This window comes from Acipenser ruthenus, chromosome 8 (assembly GCF_902713425.1).
Source record: "Acipenser ruthenus chromosome 8, fAciRut3.2 maternal haplotype, whole genome shotgun sequence".
In the NCBI taxonomy this organism is placed as follows: Eukaryota; Metazoa; Chordata; class Actinopteri; order Acipenseriformes; family Acipenseridae; genus Acipenser; species Acipenser ruthenus.
Window position 1 is genome coordinate 30183669 of NC_081196.1, and position 22688 is coordinate 30206356.

At 40.0% G+C, this 22688-nt stretch overlaps 1 protein-coding gene across 1 annotated transcript in view; it reads right to left on the reverse strand.

Moving 5' to 3' along the window:
- Positions 1–5255: 5255 nt before the first annotated feature.
- The window catches only part of gpr45 (G protein-coupled receptor 45), a 43696-nt gene continuing 26263 nt past the window's right edge, over positions 5256–22688 (reverse strand). Inside the window, exon 2 of the mRNA XM_034010450.3 lies at positions 5256–7865. Within this exon, the coding sequence (XP_033866341.1) occupies positions 6589–7710 (1122 nt within the window). The 5' untranslated portion in view covers positions 7711–7865 and the 3' untranslated portion in view covers positions 5256–6588. The remainder of the gene's footprint in view (positions 7866–22688) is intronic.

Consider the following 22688-nt stretch of genomic DNA (forward strand, 5'->3'; position numbering starts at 1 on the left):
TAAAAAAGGCCAACAAGATGCTTGGATATATTGTGAGAAGTGTTGAATTTAAATCAAGGGAAGTAATGTTAAAACTTTACAATGCATTAGTAAGACCTCACCTAGAATATTGTGTTCAGTTCTGGTCACCTCGTTACAAAAAGGATATTGCTGCTCTAGAAAGAGTGCAAAGAACAGCAACCAGAATTATCCCGGGCTTAAAAGGCATGTCGTATGCAGACAGGCTAAAAGAATTGAATCTATTCAGTCTTGAACAAAGAAGACTACGTGGCGATCTGATTCAAACATTCAAAGGTATGGCCAATGTCGACCCAGGGGACTTCTTTGACCTGAAAAAAGAATCAAGGACCAGGGGTCACAAATGGAGATTAGATAAAGGGACATTCAGAGAATTGTGAGGGTCTGGAACCAACTCCCCAGTAATGTTGAAGCTGACACCCTGGGATCCTTCAAGAAGCTGCTTGATGAGATTCTGGGATCAAGAAGCTACTAATAACCAAACGAGCAAGATGGGCTGAATGGCCGCACGTTTGTAAACTTTCTTATGTTCTTATGAGTGTTTTTGAGTAATGGCTTCTTCTTGCCACCCATCCATACAGGCCAGCTTTGTGTAGGGACTGGCTTATTGTTGATGTGTGAACACTGACTCCCATCTCAGACACAGAACTTTGCAGATCTCTCAAAGTCTTGTTGGCTTCAGAGTGACATCCCAAACCAGTTTCCTGCTTGCCTGGCTGCTCAGTTTGGGAGGGCGACCTGATCTGGGTAGTGTCTGGGTGGTATGATGCATCTTCCACTTCTTAATGATGGACTTCACTGTGCTGAGAGGGATAATCCGCACCTTTGAAATGTTCTTGTGCCCTTCTCCTGCTCTGTGCCCCTCTACCACTTTATCCCTGACTTGTTTCGAAAGCTCCTTGGTCTTCGTGGTTACTTTGTTGGCTCACTATGTGAGTTGCAGCTTGAAAGTCTTTATATACCTGAGGGAAATTATCTACAAGTTAAACCACTTTAGGTACACACAGGCTGAAACCATTTCACTAATTTTGTGACCTTTCAAACAAATCATTTGCACCTGAGCTGATTTAGGGTTGCAGTAGCAAAGTGGGTTGAATATTATGCACCTGAGATTAATCTGTTTTTCTCTGTAAATCTTACTTAATTATATTCTATATGCATTTTCTAACTTTATCAATGTGGAGTAGTTTGTGTATTTCTAATTTGAAAGCATCAAACCGTGAAAACTTTGCAGGGGGGTGACTGCTTCTGCAAACCACTGTATATATAATGAACCAATACTTTTAATTGCATTTAATACAAACTTAATAACTTTATAAGCCATTTTAGGAATAACCAGGGCTAGACCATTGGACCAGCTATACTACTGGATTGAGATTACAGTTGGTGTTATTAGGAGGCAGTGGTGTTATTTAAACTAACCAGAATGTTTCTAGTGCTATTGTAGTGTCCTATCCAGAATTAAAGAAGGGCAAGGTAGGTTTTGGTGGGGGAGGGGGGCACTATTGTGTACCAGAAATGGGCAACACATTGGGTTGTAAGGTGTAGGTAGGGCTTTTATTCATATCCATTATGTTCTATAACAAATTATGTGAAATTCCTCCAGGTCAGGTATGGTCTAACTTAGCCCAGTGACATTTGCAGGAACAACAGGAATCTATTTAAGAGGTAGAAAATAGATTTTAAAGCCTTGGGATATCCTGGAAATGGAGTGGAAAACACAAAACCTTAAATGAGTCATAAGGTGCAGGATGTTTGTGCAAATTTGGTCTTCAATGAAGTAATCAACCCGTATGACCTTGACGTATCTAAAAAGTTAAATGTCATTTAAGCATAAGTAGATTAAGAATATAGATCTGCTGAATAACGGATTCTGTACCAAATACTTTTTTTACACTTAATGTTTTGAGAGACTTGTAATGCGAAATGCGATGTTAGGGGTTTTAACACAAGCAACCACAGACAGCCATGCAACTCTGTGGATAACAAAAGAGACATCCATCATCATGGTCCACTGCCATGCCAGTGTGTTGGGGAGATGCCTGCATGCTGGGCACCATAGGGGAGGGGGAGGCACTGCGTGTATATCTAAGCACTGCTCAGGCAGGTCTAGTAGGAGACAGATGCATATGGTAGGGGTGGCACCAACAACACACTGTACCTGTAAGAATTCCACTGCCATGGTCAGTCTAGTGTGGCACCCACATGTTTGATGTGCTGTCAGTTTGTTGGGTGGGGGTGGGGAGCTGCACGCAGTGCAACATGAGGGGAAGTAGATATGTATGGTCGATTGTGAGACTCAGGTGCATGACAGGTATTTTCGCATTCATAGTAACATGGAGAGGGTGGGAAGGCAGCACTTCAAAAACAGGACACCCATGCGACAGATGCATGAACCAAGTGATATTGCCACCAGCAAAATGGAGGTGTACGAGGGCCACTCTTCTGAAACTCTTTACATGGGTGATGTCATGATTGTCAGAACAGAATGTTCATTCTAAGAATATTCTAATGAACATCCAATTAACATTCTATTCTGACATAATCATGACATCTGAAGGGCTTTTGTCAGAAACGTCCTGATTTTTTTTTTAATCATTTAACCTTTTATGTACATACAAAAAAATACCTTTTTTTAACATTTTTGAACATTATTTTAAGTTTACTGTTTTTAATATTGGTCCAACATTGTTTTATGGATAACACTTGAATACAAAATTTAACTACAGTGTTATACGGTATTATCTGCAAGTTGAAACTTACATTCAAAGTGATTTTCATATCAAAACTGATACTGCTGACACATGCAAGCCCATGTGTCTAGGCTGATTGTGGAAAGGTATTGTCCTTCGGATGAGAGGTAAAACCAAGGTCCTATTGTAAATAACTACAGCAGTGGTTGATGTGCAGTTCACCCCCTAGTCTCTAAGTCGCTTTGGATAAAAGTGTCTGCTAAATTATTATTAATAATAATAATAATAATAATAATAATAATAATAATAATAATAATAATAATAATAATAATAATGGAATGTGGTAGGTTATTGCTATTTTTCATTGACAGTACAGTGCCAATGCAGTGAATAGAAATGCTTTCCAGGTTCCTTAAAGAAAAAAATAAACCAAATATTATGTGTTACAATAGAACTGAAACTTCTGCTATGAGTTTAGAAGATTTACTATAAATCCCCCTTCATCAGTGTAACATTAATTTTGGCAAAATCCAGTAAATAAAGCCACAATGCCAAATTGCATAGTGTGGCAATTTTGTGACTACTGTTGAGCCAAATACGCATTTTACTTGTGAACTAACCCAGCCCTTCAGAAAGTAATTAACCTACTACATCACTTCGCTTCACTGAACCTTAACCTCCACCTCCAATCTTCTGCTTTATGTACAGTGCTCCATGTTCTTGTCTTCCTCCCTTCCTTTTAGAACTCCAGAATAATTTGAAGCAGGCTCATCCACGCTGAGTTCCATTCTTTACTGTAGGAGAATAAGCATGACTTGCAGGTCTTGAATTGTAAGCATATTTTTAGTTGAAGGAACTGGACTTGTTGGAATCCTTGCAGTGGCCAAAAGGTGTAACTGTAATGTCTTTCACCATATTTCCAATGAGATTGTTGTTCTACCTTCCAATTCAATTCAACAAAGATTTTTCTTCTCCAGTTATTTTGAATGCTCTAAAGGAGTTTCTTTTAAATAAACAAATACAATGCATTTGTCATGGTCAGAGAAAAGCCTTTATTTAAAAAATGTACAGTTTTTCATTTTGGTTAATGATTTAAATGACATGTACACTTAAAGAAAACAAAACTAGATATCACATTTACAAATTTTACAACACATTCATAAATAAAGGTAACACTTTTTGCGTTTGAATGAAATTTACAATAACCTACAACTCACATTAATGTAAAATAATACAAAATTGTTTAAAAACAGTACTGACTACAAGTAAATGTGGTCAAAAGCAACGCCAATAGACTTCATAGTTATATTTTCCCTTTCAAAACAGCATTTTTTAATTAAGAAAGACAGCTAAAATCCTAACAATATCACACTCTCTTTATCCTTGACATTAGCTTAGCGGCCTAATATTTGTTATCTGTTAGATATCCTAACATTTGATCTGCAGAATCTGAAAAATTATTTATACCACACTTTCATGTAAGATTGAATATACTTTTTGGTCTTTTTTTAACAGCCTGAAACCAACTAAAATAGTTTGGCACTAAGCAGCTAATTGAATTGCAGACAACCCAAGTCTCCCATAACTTCTGAGAGTCTCTCTGATCCGCATAGCACTCTTCCTCCTGCCGAAAATGATAGAAAACCTTACAGAAATACAAGCCTAAATGCACTCTCCATGTCTCTCTAAAAGTTTACTGTACTTACAAACATCAAACAGTCGAGGCATGAGAGCCAAACATGCTAGCATATGCTAAACAAGGTACATGCATAATTATTAGTTCTGAGAGTTGGTTTGTCAGTAACCTGACCGTCAATGTACCGCAATAGCTATAGTTCTGATCAATCATGGTTGTAAAATGGTGTCAAAGGACAAAACTGAAGCTCAAAGTAATAATGAAACACCATTGTTAAAAAAAAAATATATATATAATATATATGAAAATAATTTCATCGAGGGTTTCTGTGACGTCATAAATTATGAGACCGAAGGTCGAGTCATTATAAACTGTCACAGAAACCCGAGATGGAATTGTTTTCCTGTAATTCACTGAAGAGGCCTATCTATTATTTTTTATAATACATGGATACCCTTGTGATGCTAATATTAAAGAAGACGAGGTTCAGCAGTACAGTTTGTTTTTTTTAAACCTAGTGTTTCAGTGCTGTACAGACGTTCTATGTCGTTATCCGTTTCTCTGAGATACGAATGTACCAGCTTTACATCTTTTTTTTTTAACATATTCTCATTTTGTTGATCATTAGTGAACATTTTTGTACTGTGAGTGTTGTCGAGTGATTGAAAACAAGACATTTTGTGTTTGAATTGAAAGTGATGGTTTTGAGGAGTCGAATGGGTCAAAGTTCAAGTGTATTTTCCTCTAGTGGAATTATCACTTTTTTGATGTCATTACTGTGGCATTATGCCTTTTTTTTTTTTTTTTAGAATGGATCAGGATGCAAATATAGCCTTCATCCATATATATATATATATATATATATATATATATATATATATATATATATATACACACACACTGCTGTGCAAAAGTCTTAGACATGTTGCATTTTTCTACTCTGATGTATTATGAGCATCAACAATTTACACAAAGCCTCCACTAGTGTTTTCTACTATTATAGCAACCTTGACTTGCATAGAGAAGGAAAAACATTGAGTGAAATAGCTTGCATCAATTGATTTTCAAGGTGTGGTATCCGAAGCATATTCAACAAGTACAGAGAAACATCATCTGTAATTGACAAACCCAAGACCCAAAAAGTTGTCTAACAAGGATGAGCAGTACTTGAAGATAATATCCTTAAGGAATAGAAAGAAGACAAGCATTGAATTAACAACAGAACTGGCAGAAGGCACAGGTGTCGTTGTCCATCCATCAATAGTCCAAAGCACCATTGACCATTGTTCCATAGTCCAATTTCTGAGTTATTGTATTTTATCTTTGTGTTTTGCTCTATAAATACCCATGAAGTATTTCTGTAGAGTTAACAAATGTAAAAAAAATGTTTAAACTCAGTAGCGCCGGGTCCCCATGAAGGTCTCCCTGAAATCAAACTCGTGAACTTGGTCTGTCTGCATTTGTTTCCATGTCTAATAAGGGAAAATGTAGTCACACTAAAGTCATTTACACATCACATCAAGCCTTTTTTTTACAGGTCTGCAGTGTTGAGTTAAGTAGCACACCGGTTATGATTCATTTATATCCAAGCAGTTTAAAGAAGACTTATTTTTTAATAAACTACATACCTTTTTATTCTTATTGGAATTTATCATAACTTCCAAAGACTTGATTTACTTTTGTAAATTCTGTTTATTGTGGGATATTTCTTTTACCTTTTCTTTGCTCCAGAACAATGCATTTCATTATATAATGTTTAGAGCAGTGTTTCCCAACCCTGTTCCTGGCGGCACACCGTGTCTGCTGGTTTTTGTTCCAATGCAGCACTCAATTGCTTAATTGAACCCTTCATTGAACCAATAAAGTGTTTAACTGGGCATTATTTTCAATCTCTTCGTTTTTTGATACGGTTCAATTAAGCAATTGAGTACTGCGTTGGAATGAAAATCAGCAGACATGGTGTGCCGCCAGGAACAGGGTTGGGAAACACTGGGTTAGGCCACCAAAAAAGGTAGAAAACTATCCACCACTTACAACCAACATTTATTTTTCACATAGGATGTATTTTTTTTTTTTATCAGAAAATAAGTCATTTATATAGAGATAGTCCACTTAAACTACTGGATACTATGAACTGCTTGCTTTTAATTGTTATGAGTGGCAGTAGTACTTGTGCAGTGCAGTGCTAACACAAAGGTAGTAATTAAGCATTAAATTGGTACTTTTGCCAAGGGCTCTTTTTTAAACAGCAGACTGATGTTCACTACAAACATAAATAGTACTTGGCCGTATTCTCCTTCTGGTCCTGCCAGGCACTTTGGGGAGGATCTTGAAAGTTTTGGGCATGAACTCCATGCATGCTTCTCTGAACTTTTTAATCCGCCAACAGTATATAATGGGGTTAAAGACGGTCTTCAGGTAACTCAGCCAGAGCACACAAGTACTGATGACATAAAAGGATGGACTGTAGTAGAAACGATGGCTGAACACAGACAGCAAGCTCACCACTGTGTGGGGCAGCCAGCAGATGGAGAAACCGATGAAAAGGATCAGAATGGTGGTGAACGCTCTGGTTTTGAAACTCATGTCTACATTCATCTGTTGGGGCCGCTGCAAGCCCATGAGGCCTAGTTTGCTGACCTGGCTCAGGCACAAGCTGTCTGCGTGGTTGTGAATTCGCACTGCGTTGCGGCGCACCGTGTTGAGGATACAGAGGTAGGAGTACAGCATGACACTGAAGGGGATGAAGAAAACTGCCACCACCAGCAGAACAGCATAGGCCCTGTCTGCAGGGGACTCTGTATAACCCAAAACACACTGGGGAGCCCGGGTTGGCACATCCACAACAGTGCTGCCCACCACTGATGGGAAAGAGATGCAAAACGAGAGTAGCCAAGAAACGGTGATCATTATTTTGGCACGGTATGGGTTGAGTTTGTCTTGTCGCTGAACGATGATTAAGAAGCGGTCAACACTGATGATTAAGAGTATCGAAACTCCTTCCAGGACAAAGAACCAGTAGAGCATTGCCGATATCTTACAGAAATAGACTCCAAATTGCCAGTCGACGGTAATAATGCTAACAGCAGTGAAAGGCATACAAAGGAGGGAAAGCATTATGTCGGAAAAGGCAAGGGTTGCCAAAAGCAGATTGATGGCAGACCGCATGGCTGGTTTCTGGTAGACTATCAGACAGACTATAGCATTGCCTAAGAAACTGATGACAACCATACCTGTCATGACTGCTGCCAACAATATCCTTAGATGAATGGGCATAGTTGTATATCCGACAACTGAGAGGCTTGAAGTATTGGAGTCTTGCAGCTCACAAGCCACCAGTAAACTGCTGTTGCAAGCAGCCATTTTAAAGATGGTGAGTATTTAACAGCAGCAAGTTATCAAGATGAGAGAGTACCAATGTTCAAATGCATAATGATTCATTCCGGGACATATTTTTACATGAAGGGCACCTATCGTTCTGTTGGATGGTTTTGAGGCTGTGGAGTGCATCTTAAGACCTGAAAAAAAAAAACAATGGGATAATTAAAACAAGCATATCATTACTATTTATCCCTACCCAAGGCCGTAAATAAGAAATTATTGCTATCAGTATGAGAGCTTGTATATGACATTCATACCCTCCGCTGCTGCCGGTAGTAGCAGGGTGCTGGCAGCTTAGTTTATAGTGTGACAGCGTATCCAGAGAGGTAGACATACCTTAGGTAACATGGTTAATCCAACAGTGTGGTCAATTCAATTGATCTAAACCACAGCAAATACAAATGCCAACAGATTTTTTTATATCAGCCCATTTGGGTACTTCAGAGAGGGCAGATTTAAAATCACTCCCATGGTATACAGATTGTTAGAACTGACAGGCAAATGTTGAAGCATTGGACATTACAACTGAATTCAACCACATGGTAATTTACCTACCCACATTCTATTTCTGTATTTTGATAGTATACAGAAAAAAATTATATTTGACAAGGAACATTTCTGCAGGTTTTTTTTGGCAGTTTGTATGCTTCTCTTTACTATGGTCATTGCTTTGTCAGCCCCTAGGCTCGCCCCTTGTGTGTACACCATTTGCCCAATGTATGCCTTAGGACAGACTATAGTATTATTATAAATTTATAAATGGTTAATTATTCCATGCATTTTGCTTCTTAAATAAATGGCACAATCTCAATGGACACCCCTTCTAGTTGCATATAGATCTTAGTTTGTGATTTCCATGATTTATTTGGCAACATTTTTTTAATGCTGTGGTCACGTAAATATAAGGTGCAGAATAATGGAGAATGATTAGTAATATGTTGAAAGTTTAAACAACAAATACAAACATAAGATCAAATGTTTCCAATAAAAATGCTCCAACTGAAAGCAGGTGTAGAAATAAGTCAATTAAAAGACTGTGAAATACACAAGTAGATAATGAGGAAATGAGGAAGGGAAAAATACAAAACCAAAACATGGGCAGGCAACTATTAGACAACTTAACCATATGAAAGACATATTGGGTTAATTGCAATGAACATTCAGAGTTAGTACGCATCAAGCGTACTAAGTTGCAGACTAGCTGTTACAGTACTTTATTGACGATCATCCCCAGTTGTGGATTGAGTTATTTCCAATTGCAACGAACAAAGGAGCTGGGGATCAGCTGATCCTCGGGTTTAGTATGCAGCAGAGGAACAAGACTATTTCCAAACCCCATGATTGATTCCAGTTTGTGATAGTTCAAAGGATTTAGATGATTAAACTTTTTTTTTTCAGCAAAAAAAAAGTTTTTGAAATTGTAGTTGCAATTGGCTGTTCCGTGCATCATGTGTGCTGCCTGCCCATCGTGCAATCACGTTACGTATTCCCAAAACAAGCAGAGTTATTAAAACCTCAAGTGCTCGGTCAATAGGATGCCCTCAGTGGCAGCTGGTGAGGCCTGTGGCAGGGGAGGCGGGAGCGCGAGTGGAGAATTAGTGAGTTTGAGTTGTGGCTGAACCCAACTGTACGGCACTCTTATGTGTGTTGGTGTGTGTCAGAGGAGCCTACCTGTGTATATAAGGGTGTCACAGAGCAGCTCACAGGTTGATGGTGAGGTCTACTCTGTCTTTTTCAATCCCTCCTTCTCTCTCTCTGGTCTGTCTCCCTGTCTTTACTGTTTCACTGCTGGTAATCTACTGTAATAAACAAAATAATAATGTAATATAATCTACTGTATTAATAAAACAATTGCATGTTTGCTTGTTTGTTTTAAATAGTTTTTTTATGAGAATTATAGTTAATTGAATATAATTAAATGATATATTAATATTACATGAGCTACACCATAGCTAGTGCTTCCTTGTTCTGCATTTAACCACCAATGTAATTAGAAGAAGAAAAAGACATAACAATTAAGCACAAATGTTATGACAACATTGAAAACTAACTGACTTATACAAACAAAAGTTGGCTTTATTAAGAATTTAATACTAAAAATTACAATTTTAAATTTATAATAGTTAAGTTGTTGATTAAAAAAAAAAAAAATAAGGAGCTCCTCTCCTACCTCCCTAATACTAAGGCTTCCTCCAAATATATTAATATTTCCTAATTGGTGTAACTGCGATAATTAAAATTGTTAAGTTCAAAATTCCTATTGCATCTAGCTCACTCTGTCTGTATCTCTCGCATTCTCTCTCACGCTCTCTCACTGTTCCGTGCTCTCTCGCACTCTCTCTCTCACGCTTTCTCACTGTTCTCAATCCTCGCCGTCTTGCACATGTGCAATACAGGGTCGGTGGCGCTGTCTCCCTGTACTAAAAAAATTACTGCACTTAATCCAATAACAGAACGCTTTCAATCACCACGTGTCTTATGCAATTTCAATGGGAAGAAACCGAGATAGGCAAAGCCCATGGAGGAAGCGCCACCATTAGAATTGCACCTGCAGAGGGCGATATGCTTGCAATCTCTATTTTTGTACTGTTAACACACGCACACACATACACACAGTGACGTATACTTGTATTATTAATTATACTATACGCTTTGTGTATTTATATTATATTTAAAAATGGGGAGGCGCTGCCTCCCTAGCCTCCCCTGAGAAACCTCCTCTGGATGCCCTCCTCTTCCTCTAGTGAAGCCGTTGTGTCTTCTGACTGCCGCCTTGCATAAACGATATCGCCATTTAAACTCCTGTTCGCTGTTATAACAAATGGATTTTGTAAACATCGATAATACCTGGATATCATTCGGGCAGAGCGTACTCGTCGAGCATACAAAACGTAACCGTAATCGCCTAACATCTTTGCACAAATCCAACTGATGTTGATGATAAGAACATAAGAACATAAGAAAGTTTACAAACGAGAGGAGGTCATTCAGCCCATCTTGCTTGTTTGGTTGTTAGTAGCTTATTGATCCCAGAATCTCATCAAGCAGCTTCTTGAGGGATCCCAGGGTGTCAGCTTCAACAACATTACTGGGGAGTTGGTTCCAGACCCTCACAATTCTCTGTGTAAAAAAGTGCCTCCTATTTTATGTTCTGAATGCCCCTTTATCTAATCTCCATTTATGACCCCTGGTCCTTTTTTCTTTTTTGAAGTCAAAGAAGTCCCCCGGGTTGACATTGTCTATACCTTTTAGGATTTTGAATGTTTGAATCAGATCGCCGCGTAGTCTTCTTTGTTCAAGACTGAATAGATTCAGTTCTTTTAGCCTGTCTGCATACGACATGCCTTTTAAACCTGGGATAATTCTGGTTGCTCTTCTTTGCACTCTTTCTAGAGCAGCAATATCATTTTTGTAACAAGGTGACCAGAACTGAACACAATATTCTAGGTGAGGTCTTACTAATGCATTGTAGAGTTTTAACATTACTTCCCTTGATTTAAATTCAACACTTCTCACAATATATCCGAGCATCTTGTTAGCCTTTTTTATAGCTTCCCCACATTGTCTAGATGAAGACATTTCTGAGTCAACATAAACTCCTAGGTCTTTTTCATAGTTCCCTTCTTCAATTTCACTACCTCCCATATGATATTTATAATGCACATTTTTATTGCCTGCATGCAATACTTTACACTTTTCTCTATTAAATTTCATTTGCCATGTGTCTGCCCAATTCTGAATGCTGTCTAGATCATTTTGAATGACCTTTGCTGCTTCAGCAGTGTTTGCCACTCCTCCTATTTTTGTGTCGTCTGCAAATTTAACGAGTTTGCTTACAATACCAAATCTAAATCATTAATGTAGATTAGGAATAGCAGAGGACCTAATACTGATCCCTGTGGTACACCACTGTTTACCTCGCTCCATTTTTGAGGTTTCTCCTCTAATCAGTACTTTCTGTTTTCTACCTGTTAACCACTCCCTAATCCATGTGCATGCATTTCCTTGAATCCCTACTGCGTTCAGTTTGAGAATTAATCTTTTATGCGGGACTTTGTCAAAAGCTTTCTGGAAATCTAAATAGACCATGTCGTATGCTTTGCAGTTATCCATTTTCAATGTTGCATCCTCAAAAAAGTCAATTAGGTTAGTTAGACATGATCTCCCTTTCCTAAAACCATGCTGGCTGTCTCCCAGGATATTGTTACCATATAGGTAATTTTCCATTTTGGATCTTATTATAGTTTCCATAAGTTTACATATAATAGAAGTCAGGCTTACTGGTCTGTAGTTACCTGGTTCGGTTTTGTCTCCCAATGAGGCACACTTTTATATGACACGGTTTAATATCCAATAGCCACCTCCATAATCGAGTGAGCCTGGAGTCACTAATAACAGCGTTTCAATTGTCATGTTTTATTTAAATGTTAGCCTTTAAGCGTAATTCGGGGGATGCCGTAGAGGGCTCTCTCCCGCTTTGCACTGCTTTTTTCTTATCCTATTTCCTTTTCTTTAGCCTGTCTTACCTTCCCTCCGTGGCGTCCTGCCCGGTAGCGTCCGCGATCTCTTCCGGGTGGAAACTGATCCCAGTTCAGCCTCATTTAGTATTTCCAGCCAATCACACAATGCAGCGCTCGCCTCGTCAATTATTAGGGCATGGCCAGCGCTGCTCCACGTATGTTATTGGCTGCCCCTCCTGTCTATCTCGCTCTCTTTTTCTACTTTAACCCAGCACTATTTCCGCTTCCTTGTCTGTGTTTGTTTTTTGTTGTTCGCTCCTTTCACTGCAGGCCATTTCTCTGCTCAGCGCTTGCAAGATAGTATCAGCTATTTTCCTACCTGCTCAGTCTGCGCCGTTCAAAGCACAGTGACATTCTCAACTTGGTCTGGTCTGTTCCATTATCACTGCTGTACTGCAACTCTTTCCCACCGGCGCCTCACAGACCATGGTTACCACGGCAACGCCTCATCGAGTGACTACTGGGAGTGGTAAGTTGCCACTTACCAGGTAGCTTTAACAGGCAATGCGAGCCTGTGCCTCACTACTGCAATCTTCTGGTTCCTGCTGCTGCGCTTTTGCAAAATGAGAGCTTCAACTCGCCGAACTGTGACATCTAAATACTGCAGGCTCCTCTTCTATACCTACGTTAACTTACTTATATCATCACTAACTGTTCTAAAGCAAATGTTTTATACATAGACGAGGATTTTAATCACATTAACCAAATATATGCTACCCTGCTTCACTGAAGCCAATAGTTTCAATTCCAATCGCAACCTCTAGATGGCAGCATAACACCACAAGCTCTACATAATTGAAGCTGATTTGCTATTGCTGCGAATCTTGCACACTCCAAACTTTCTATCAATTCCTGCAGTTCGTTGTCATTCCGAGGGATTCTCAGTACCCTCCTACCCTTCAAATCCAAACCCCTCCCCTTGAGGACCTTGTCATGAAGCCAAGCTTATCAGCTTTCTGAGATGTTAAGAATCCACCGTCACATTAATTTCCAGCTTCCCTGCATCAGGCCATTCCTGCAACCTTCTTGTTCCCGGATTTGCACTTCCTCATTTGCCCCCAACTTTATCAAGGAACTTAATATATCTTTCATATGCCGTGCCCTCGCCACAGATCTATGCATTCTTCATCCCTGCCCAAAGGCAGCAGCAGATCTGCTCACTATTGCAGCATACAAAAGTGGCTGTTTAAATCTGCAACTGCTCTCCTCTAGAGCTTCCAACGCTCCAGCTTTCCTCCAATACCTGGATCTAAAATATATATATATACACGGAGAGCTTGACTTCCTCAGCAATATAGTCATATGTCCGCTCATCCTCTCAGATACTACAAGCTTTAATACATGGTACGAGACTGGGAATCTGTTTGATTTATGAATTAAGGAAGTACTATGTCTAACTACTCTTGTGAAGCACTTCCTCTGCAGGATTCCTGAAGGAACAGAGCGCACCCTGTGAACTTACCGTGACAACACCAGTGATTTACCGGTTTAAAAAAAAAAAAAAAAAAAATGCAAGAGTTACCAGGACATCAAGGGGAAAACAATGGATAGACTCGGAGCGTTAAGCCATTTCAACCATGAGGCCTTGTGAACCATTCCGTGCATCCAGATACTGGACTTTGGCCAGCTGTAGTAATTTTACTACAGAATACTACAACTTGCAGTAAAAAAAAAAAAAAAAAAAGTTAACCATGCCCAGTGTTAAACATGGTGGAGGTTGTGTGATGGTCCGCAAGTTTCACAACCCAGTCCCAGAAGCAGACCCCAACCCGCGACAAGTTCCTCCTTTCAATCAGCTGGTGTTCCACTAAACTCCACACTCTCCAGCCTCCCCCAGTCGGCCTGCAGCTTCAGGGAGAATTGCCTTCGCCCCTTCCACTCGCTCTTCTTATTCTACTGCCTAGTCTTCCTTCACCACATTCTCTGTGCCCAGATTCGTATCTCACTCGCCACCTATAACCTTCAGCACCTCCTTGTCTTTATGACAGACCTCAGGCTATCCCTTAACCTGGCCCCTTCCTCCATCAAGAATTATCTCTCAGGTATCCAGCACCAGTTCCTCCTCCGTTCCCCCCCCCCTCCTTTCAATCCCGGAGGTCCGCCTGAGAGTCTCGCATCCTCCTCTCCATCAAGACAACCAATCTCATCGGAATCTCCAGTTTCCCAGCCATCAGCCTGCGGCACTTTGACCTCACTCAAGTCCCGGGAAATAACTTCCTCCTATTCATCAGGACTTCAAAACAGACAGTTACATCAAGATCCAGAAGTTCCGCAACCTGGTCCCAGGAGCAGACCCCAACCCTCGCCCCGTACCACCCTTCAGCAAAACAATATTCAACTGAATAACTCTCTCTCCGGCCTCCTTCAATCAGCACGTGGATTCATGGAGAACGCTCTCGCCCCATCTACCCGTTCCTCCTACTCGACTGCCTGGTCTTCATTTACTCACTTTTGCGAGCAAAAAATGGATCTCTCATACCTCTTTCAACCTACAGCACCTCCTCGCCTTCATCACTCACCTCAGGCTGTCTCTACGTTTAGATGCTACCTAGCGGGCATTCAGTATCAATTTTGCCTCCAATCTTTCTCCTCTCGTCCATTCTAGAGATGGTAGATCTCTAGAGAGAACGCTCAGATGTATGGAGAAAAGCCTGCTCCCCTCCTCTCCATCAAGTTAACCAATCTCTACAGACCTTCTCCTTTGACTCATCACTGCTCTCCGGCAAGGATGCTTCAACCTATTCAACGACATCGTCATGGAAATCCTGTATCTGACCACCGCCTTTAGATTTCTCCACTGTGCAGAATTCTCAACTCCATCAACTTCCAGCTTCCCAACTCTAGGCCTCAAGCGCTCCGATCTCTCTCAAATCCCCGGAAACCACTTTATCCTCCACATCAGATCTTCAGAAACGGTCCAATTAAGCCAAGGATTCAGTATCTTCCGTCGGATCCCCTCTTCATCGACAGCTCCAGATCTATACTTACGAGACACTGGTTCTCATCCCATTTATGCACCCTCTTGTCACAGATCAGGCTTTCTTTGAACTATTTCTCCCCCCATTCATTCTGGATCGGAGCAGCTGCCTCCGCGGCCAGGGCAGGAATCAATCAACACTTGATTAAGTCTATGGGGCGTTGGATCTCTTCAGCTGTTGAACTTTATATTAGATCATCCTGCAGACATCGCCACAGCTCACCAAGCACTCGTTAGCTTTCCCAGAATGGGGGGCACCCTCTCCGCCAGGCCCACCAGAGGTTTCCTCCCTGCAGGGTTTTTTTTTTCCTCTCCACAGTGTGGACGGTTTATAGGCATAGGTTGTCTACTAACATCTCTTGTCTTTTCTCTTTTCTTCTAGCTTTTGTCTATGTGTGCGGCTCTGCGATCTCTTTTCTATCCCATGGTGTGGTTCTTGCGGGGAGCCGGGGGTCCTCTTTTGGGGGGAAGTGAGTCTCACTCCCCCGGCCTCTCGTCTCAACCACTGCTGCCCGGCTGTTCCTCGCCGGCCTGAGGGGATCCCCGGCCACATCCTATTCTTCTGCTGCTTATGCGCTAAGCCTTCCAGGCCTCAACCTTGCTGTCCCATCTCCTCTCTTCCATTTCAGGTCCTGTTTTCGTCTCTCCTAAATGGATCCGAGGCACTTTTTCCTAAGCTCTCCACGCCACCCAGCTGCCAGCTTAGCTGCCTGAGGATGCTGCACTGAGTTGCGAAGGATCTGTCCTTTTGTCCTGTTCGTCCCCTTCCTGTCTCTTGCTCCACTAAACGCCCAGCAGCCAGAGAATGCTGCCTGACCCGTCGGGAGCGAGAGTCAGTTTGTTGTATGTTATGTGTCTAAACTTTGCTCTCTCTCTCTCACTTTTACGTCACCCAGCAGTCGGAGGATGCTGCCTGACCCGGCGGAAAGTGTTTATATCTAATCCTTTGCTCTTCTCGTGTCTCCCTCTACGTCGCCCAGCAGCCAGAGGATGCTGCCTGACCCAACGAGAAGGGAAAACTCTTCGTCCCCCTATCTCGTCCTGCTATCAGTATCTAACCTCAATGTTACTAAGCACCATTCCCAAACTCCAGCCCTCAATCTCGCCATCCCTCTCAAACTCGTCTCACTCTTAAACTCTCAAATGTCTCGCCCCTCTCAAGCCTCCTAAGCAACCGGAGAAATCCTCTCATCTTGTCTCATTCTTAATATCTCACTCCCAATTTCGCCTCCTCTCAAGCCCTCGTAGGCAACCAGTTTAATATATTTACTGCCTTATTAAAATTTAAAAGATCTGCTAAATCTTAGATACATATTTTGCATACAATATATTTGATATCGGTTTTATTAATGGTTTCATTTCAGAAAACCTGTGCGGTAACTCTTCTACTTAGTCTAAAGAGCTTGGTGGTTTAATTTAGTACCGTAAATCAGGAACCTCTAGAGGGCAGCAGTCATCATCTGGAGTTCATTGCAATTGGGAACATTTTTAATCCGCACCTGGGGACTATCTGGAAGTTCTTGGTTTGTTGCGATTGATCCATAGGGCTGAAATGAAACATAGAGCTTTTATTCCTGAAAGGAAAAAGCACAAAACTCTGAATCAAATAAAAAACAACTTTGCACTACTCTCAAGCCCCTAAATGAAACGTCTGAATTGTTTATTTCTGGTTTGGTAACTTTATTAGGTGCGTTTTTCCATTCTGAAAAAAACTGCTATTGATGATTTGGAATAAAGAGCTTTGACAATCTAGCTCAATATATTCAAAATAAATAAAGTACACATGTACATCAAATGCAACACTCAAGGAAATAGAAAAAAATGAATCCTGTTGAAGTTTGTAGGAGGCTACCATCCACACGGATGTGTTGAATATGCTATTCTGGGACGTGAAACAACCTGTATTAATATGACAAGAGAACTGAATGATTAATAGAGACAATGATTTTACTGTTAAATATACAGTGTAGTCAATAGTACTGTATTGTATTTAAGTTCACCTGTAAATCTAGGGTGATTCCTCTTGTATTATTGATTTTCAAACCCAGACTTGTTTAATTAACTCCTTGCATCCAACTGCATTATTTTAAAACTTTAAAAACTGTTTAAATATTGTATAAAGATAAATGTTAAGGCCATTAATTTGTACACTAGGCATGAACCCAGGAAACATTGAATGGTACCAATATGCAGGAAGTCCCATTAGAAATATCATGTTGTTAAAATTATTTGAATAAGAAAAGCTCTTATTGTAGTTCCGGTCTTAAAAGTTAACGTTTACTCAGACTAGCTGAGACTGTCGTTGAGCTGTTGCAAGCAGATTTCACTGTATCTTTTACTTACATAGTACCAGTACTGAAATACAAATTCATTCAAATAAAGTCTTTAATTAGGAAGTGCTAACATTTTAATAATAACAAATTAAGACTGCAATATTGACATTATTTAAAGCACAAAATGTGTCTTTGCAGATGACATCCCTCACTCCAGGACCAAGCCATGCCCTTTACAAACAAAAAACACGGTAGTGATCTCACTTCCATGCCTCCTGTGGTCCAGTTATTTGATGTTGTTAGATTAAAGTGCTTCTTGTTCAAGGCAGCACAATTACTGAACATGTCCTGGTTACCATAGTTACTGACCGTGCTGTTGTGCTGTTATGACAGAAATGTTTCGTATGGCACTCTACCCACATAGCTTCAACAGAAATAGATATTATCCATGTACCAAATGCAGTTTTAAAAGCCACCTCAGTAAACAAAGTGGCTTTATCTTTTGAGAAGTAAATGTTGTGTACATTGTTATATACGTTTCAAAACAAATCAGATTTATAATATCCACCTGTGCAACAAAATTAGAGTTACAAATATACTAGCTGTGCAGACTTCATTAAATGAGATTGTATTGATAAAATGTATTTATCAATCACTATTTAATACTGGGGATGCATACCGGACACCTTAAGGAGGTCCGGTCCAAACAGTGGACCGGTATGTGGCTGATCCACCTTCTATATTGTATACAAACACTGGGCCCACTAGCCTTTTTGTCTCTGTGTTTTAAAGTGATTGGAACAAGGGCAATGTTGGAAACATACACAATATGTACAACACTGCATACTCCTAAGACCTTAAGCATTCACTTTTTAAAAAGCTCTACAGAAAGAGACACATAAAAAAGTATTTAATGAGACGGTCAGTATGTAAAAGACATTATACAACAGGAAAAAAAATCAACATAATGCTTACACAACAAAACCCCATAATGTGTTTACTTTATATTCCCAAGTGTGTTTTTACTGCAGACTCTCATTCACCTCCTCCATTCCATTTTCTTCCTACAAGTATTTTGCAGTGGCAACGACCACGCTTATGGTGGCCTGTGAAGCGTCTCTGGGAGCAGTCAATTTCTGGTAGCAGTGACAATTTCTCCAATGGTGCTAAATAAGCTTTCTGAAGGGGTACTTGCTCCCACAACACACAAAACCTTGTTAAGTTTGGTCATGTACTGAAGTGAGCCACTGTGAACTCTCCACCATTACAGTGGATTAATGTCCAGGTTAGGAAGTGGGAGTGGATTGTAATGGCCTATTTCAAGCTAATGTCATCACATACAGTTTAACTTTTCATATTTAATTGAAACAGTAAACTTAAAATGGTACAACAAAATTACCTTTCAGCTGTTTTTTTTTTATACAAAAGGTTATACAAAAACAATATGTTACCTTGTGCAAATAAATATAGACATCAATAAAATGCAGTACAGCTATTCCAAAGTAATCTCGCTGGTTTAAATGATTTGAAGAAGGCTACGTGGGATGGAAAAAATAAGCATGCGGGACTCTGAAACCGTGCATGCCCACATGAGCGACAGAGCTATTGACACGCTCATATGACCGAGGGGTGGATTTTCTGACGTTACACCCGCCCTTAATCAAGGGTTTACGTCTGCCCTCAATAGAGAAACACCGGTGTCACAGGAAATTGGTAGACTATACTGCGCATGCGCAAATTTCTGAATTTAAATGGGGGGGTTTGTTGGAAATTCAATGAATATTACAGGACCGAAACGCCAATAGTTATTTTTCAGATACAAAAAAAAGTTGTTTTTTTTTTGGTTTGTTTGTTTAAAAATGTACCATGTCTCATGTTCTCTATCTAAGTGTAAGGTAAATTCATGTTTAATTTATTTTTATCTTCAGGAGATTGATTGTACTGTTTAATGTTTTTTATTATTATTAAAAAAGGGGCTGCATTTGAATATTTAATGAAATGTGTTTTCAGCAAAAAATAAATATAATTTAAAAAACAAAATTTAGTTATTTAGATTTGTGTGTGGTTGAAATCACTCCTTAACAAACGCTTACTTTTTGCTTCAAAAATTCTGTTCCTATCACACTGTAACTGTAAGCAAGTACAAGTGTTTATAGGCTCCCTTACAGTTACCACGGTAAATTTGCATAGTGATTTTTCAGTTTTCCAAGTTATCCTGTGCATTTATTATGTTTTTAATATGCTGTACCATACCTCACTGCTTCAATATGCAGCATTAAGTTTGCAATGTATTTTTCTACAGTAAATGTTTATATACTGTTAGCTATACTGTTAGCTAAACTGTTATTGTGACTGGGTTCAATAAATAGAGAATAATGCATGGGTAGTGTGTGATAACATTATGATTGAGAGCAGTAGTAGAATACATCAAAGTGTGGAGCAGTTAAGTGCAAGTACAAGATGATGCAAGTACTGATACAATTGGGTGCCATATAGTCGAGAGTTGTGAGGTTTACAGATGCTGTCTGAACAGGTGTGTCTTGAGGAAACGCCGAAAGGTGGTCAAGGACTGAGCAGTCCTGATATCTGTGGGCAGTTCGTTCCACCACTGAGAGGCAAGGGTAAAGGAGCAGGCTCTGGAGGCGGGGGAGCAGAGGGGGTACAGATAATCTGCCGGTGGCGGAGGGGGTGTAGGGAGAAATAATAGTCTGGAGGTAAGAGGGGGCAGAAAAGTTGTGACAGTGATAGGCACGTACAAGAGTTTTGACTTGACAGCAAGCAGCGATAGGGAGCCAGTGGAGGGAGCAGAATGCGGAGTAGCGTGGGATTAAACGAGGAAGGGTAAAGACAAGGTGAGCAGCAGAGTTTTGGATGAGCTAGCGCGGACAGATAGAGGAAGCAGGGAGGCCGGCCAGGAGGGAGTTGCAGTAGTCATGGCGGGACAGGGCCTGAACTAGGAGGTGTGGAGTAGTCGTTGAGGAAGGGGCGATTTCTAGGTATGTTGCTGAGGAAAAAGTGACAGGAACGTGCCAGAGTAGGAGAGGGAGGGGTCGAGGGTGACACCGAAGTTCTTGGTGGATGAGGAGGGAGAGGGTGGTGGATTCAAGGGGAATAGCAATAGAGAGATCAGTGATGGGGAAGGAAGAGGGGGGGAAGAAAAGGAGGTCTGATTTGGAGAGGTTGAGTTTAAGATGCGAGTGCATCCAGAAGGAAATGGCCAAGCGACAGATGTCAGAGGGGGGAAAGAGGAAAATCGCTGCATCATCAGCATAGAAATGATATAAGAAGCCATGGGAAGAGATGAGGAGACCCAGGGAGAGAGTGTAGAGAGAAAACAGGAGGGGTCCCAGGACTGAGCCTTGGGGGATGCCTGTAGAATGAGAGTAAGAGGCAGAGAGTGAGCCATGCCAGGACATCCGCTACCTGCAATCAGAGAGGTAGGAGGAGAACCAGATAAGAGCAGTGCCGGAGAGTCCGATATCTACTTTTTTTTCATGATCTACCAATTTCCTGTGACACCAGTACGGGGCGTTAATGCAAAAATCCAATCTGTGGTACGATACGAACCGCAGTAAAGAGCTGAATCAGATATCAGACCGGTTTTGGGCAGTCCAACTTTCATCCCTATTTTATTTATTTATTTGGCAGACGTCTTTTTCCAAGGTGATTTACAGGTGTTACAGGGCAGTACAGTGTTACAATGTAAGATTAATATTTAAATACAGTATAGTTTATTGTAAGTTAGGATTACAGCAAGTTAGATTTACGATGACATATTAGTAGTGCAATAGTGCAAGGATAGTGCATTAGCTGAGTGTCCAGTAACGTGGTGCGTAAATCTGGGAAGTCCATTGCATAGTAGGAGGGATAGATCACGAGATCTACAGGTGCAGTCTATTTAATGCTATATATGTAGCACCCAGTCAAAAGTTCAGGGCCCCTGCAATTAAATGAAAATCATGTGGTTTGCAGTTTCATCAATGGTTCATATAATTATCAACAGGGTTAAGATAGTTAATAAAGTACCACTACAATATTAACAACAAACAGAAGTGAACAGTGACTAAATAAACATTAATTAATAATTTCAACAAGAAAATGTTAAACTAATTGCAATACTAGGGAAAACAGTGTTTAGTACTAGAATCTCAAACATGATAAAACAACAAAAGAGGTTTCTCCACAGAGAATGCTCCAGCATGCAGTAACCTGGTAACATGAATTACAGTAAGCAGAAATGTCAGCCTTATATCTGAGCCTCTATCTGGGGATTGGTGAATATATATTTAAAACAAAGACTGAGGATACCACCTTAGATTGCAGAAACAACGAGTTCATGCAAGCCAAAGCTAATGCAATACCTCAACTCCTGATTCAGTATTCCATCATTTTATTGCTTTGTAGGGGTTTTAATCATGACAGTTTCTATTGATCGATTTAATCTGATCTATTAATCGATTAATCACACCTGTTTGCTAGGGATACGAAATTGGTGAAGAAAAACTACTTTTAGACAGATGTTTGTGAAACCAATGCAGGTTGAAAATATTAACTTAGGTTTTAATTGCTTTTTGTGGTGTTTTATGGGTCGGGAGGGATCATACCTGGCTCTTTTTATAATTTGAACATTTCACTGGAAGGGGAGGGATGGATAACTAAAAATTGAGTTTTTTTTTTTTTTTTTTTAATCTGTGGTGCTGAGGATAGGTTAAAGTATACAGTGCTTTTAAAAGCTAAAAAGGCTGAATGTGTCTATTTTTTAAATTTTAATAATAGTTTAATTGTGTTTGACTGAGTATAATAAAGTAACATTTAAAGTAAAAATGTTACAAACCTACATTATTTTCTATAAATGGCATGACAGTACATCACAAACACTAGACAAGTCGAGCTGATGGTTCTGTACGGATAAAATAATAAATGTGGAAAATACATTATTTTTGCGCTACCGAAAGAAAACCAGCACACATCTGCTATATATATATATATATATATTGTAACACAGCAGGGAGGGGGTTAATATCCTCCATGCGTAAAACATGTGCGTATGCACATTTTGGTTAATTTGCTTATTGTTTAATTGTTGTTCTGTTAATTGTTTTATTGTTAATTATCACCTGCACCTGGCTTTGATTGTAAATTAGAGCCAGGTGCAGGGTTTATAAGGAGAGCAGTCAGTCTGCTCTAGGC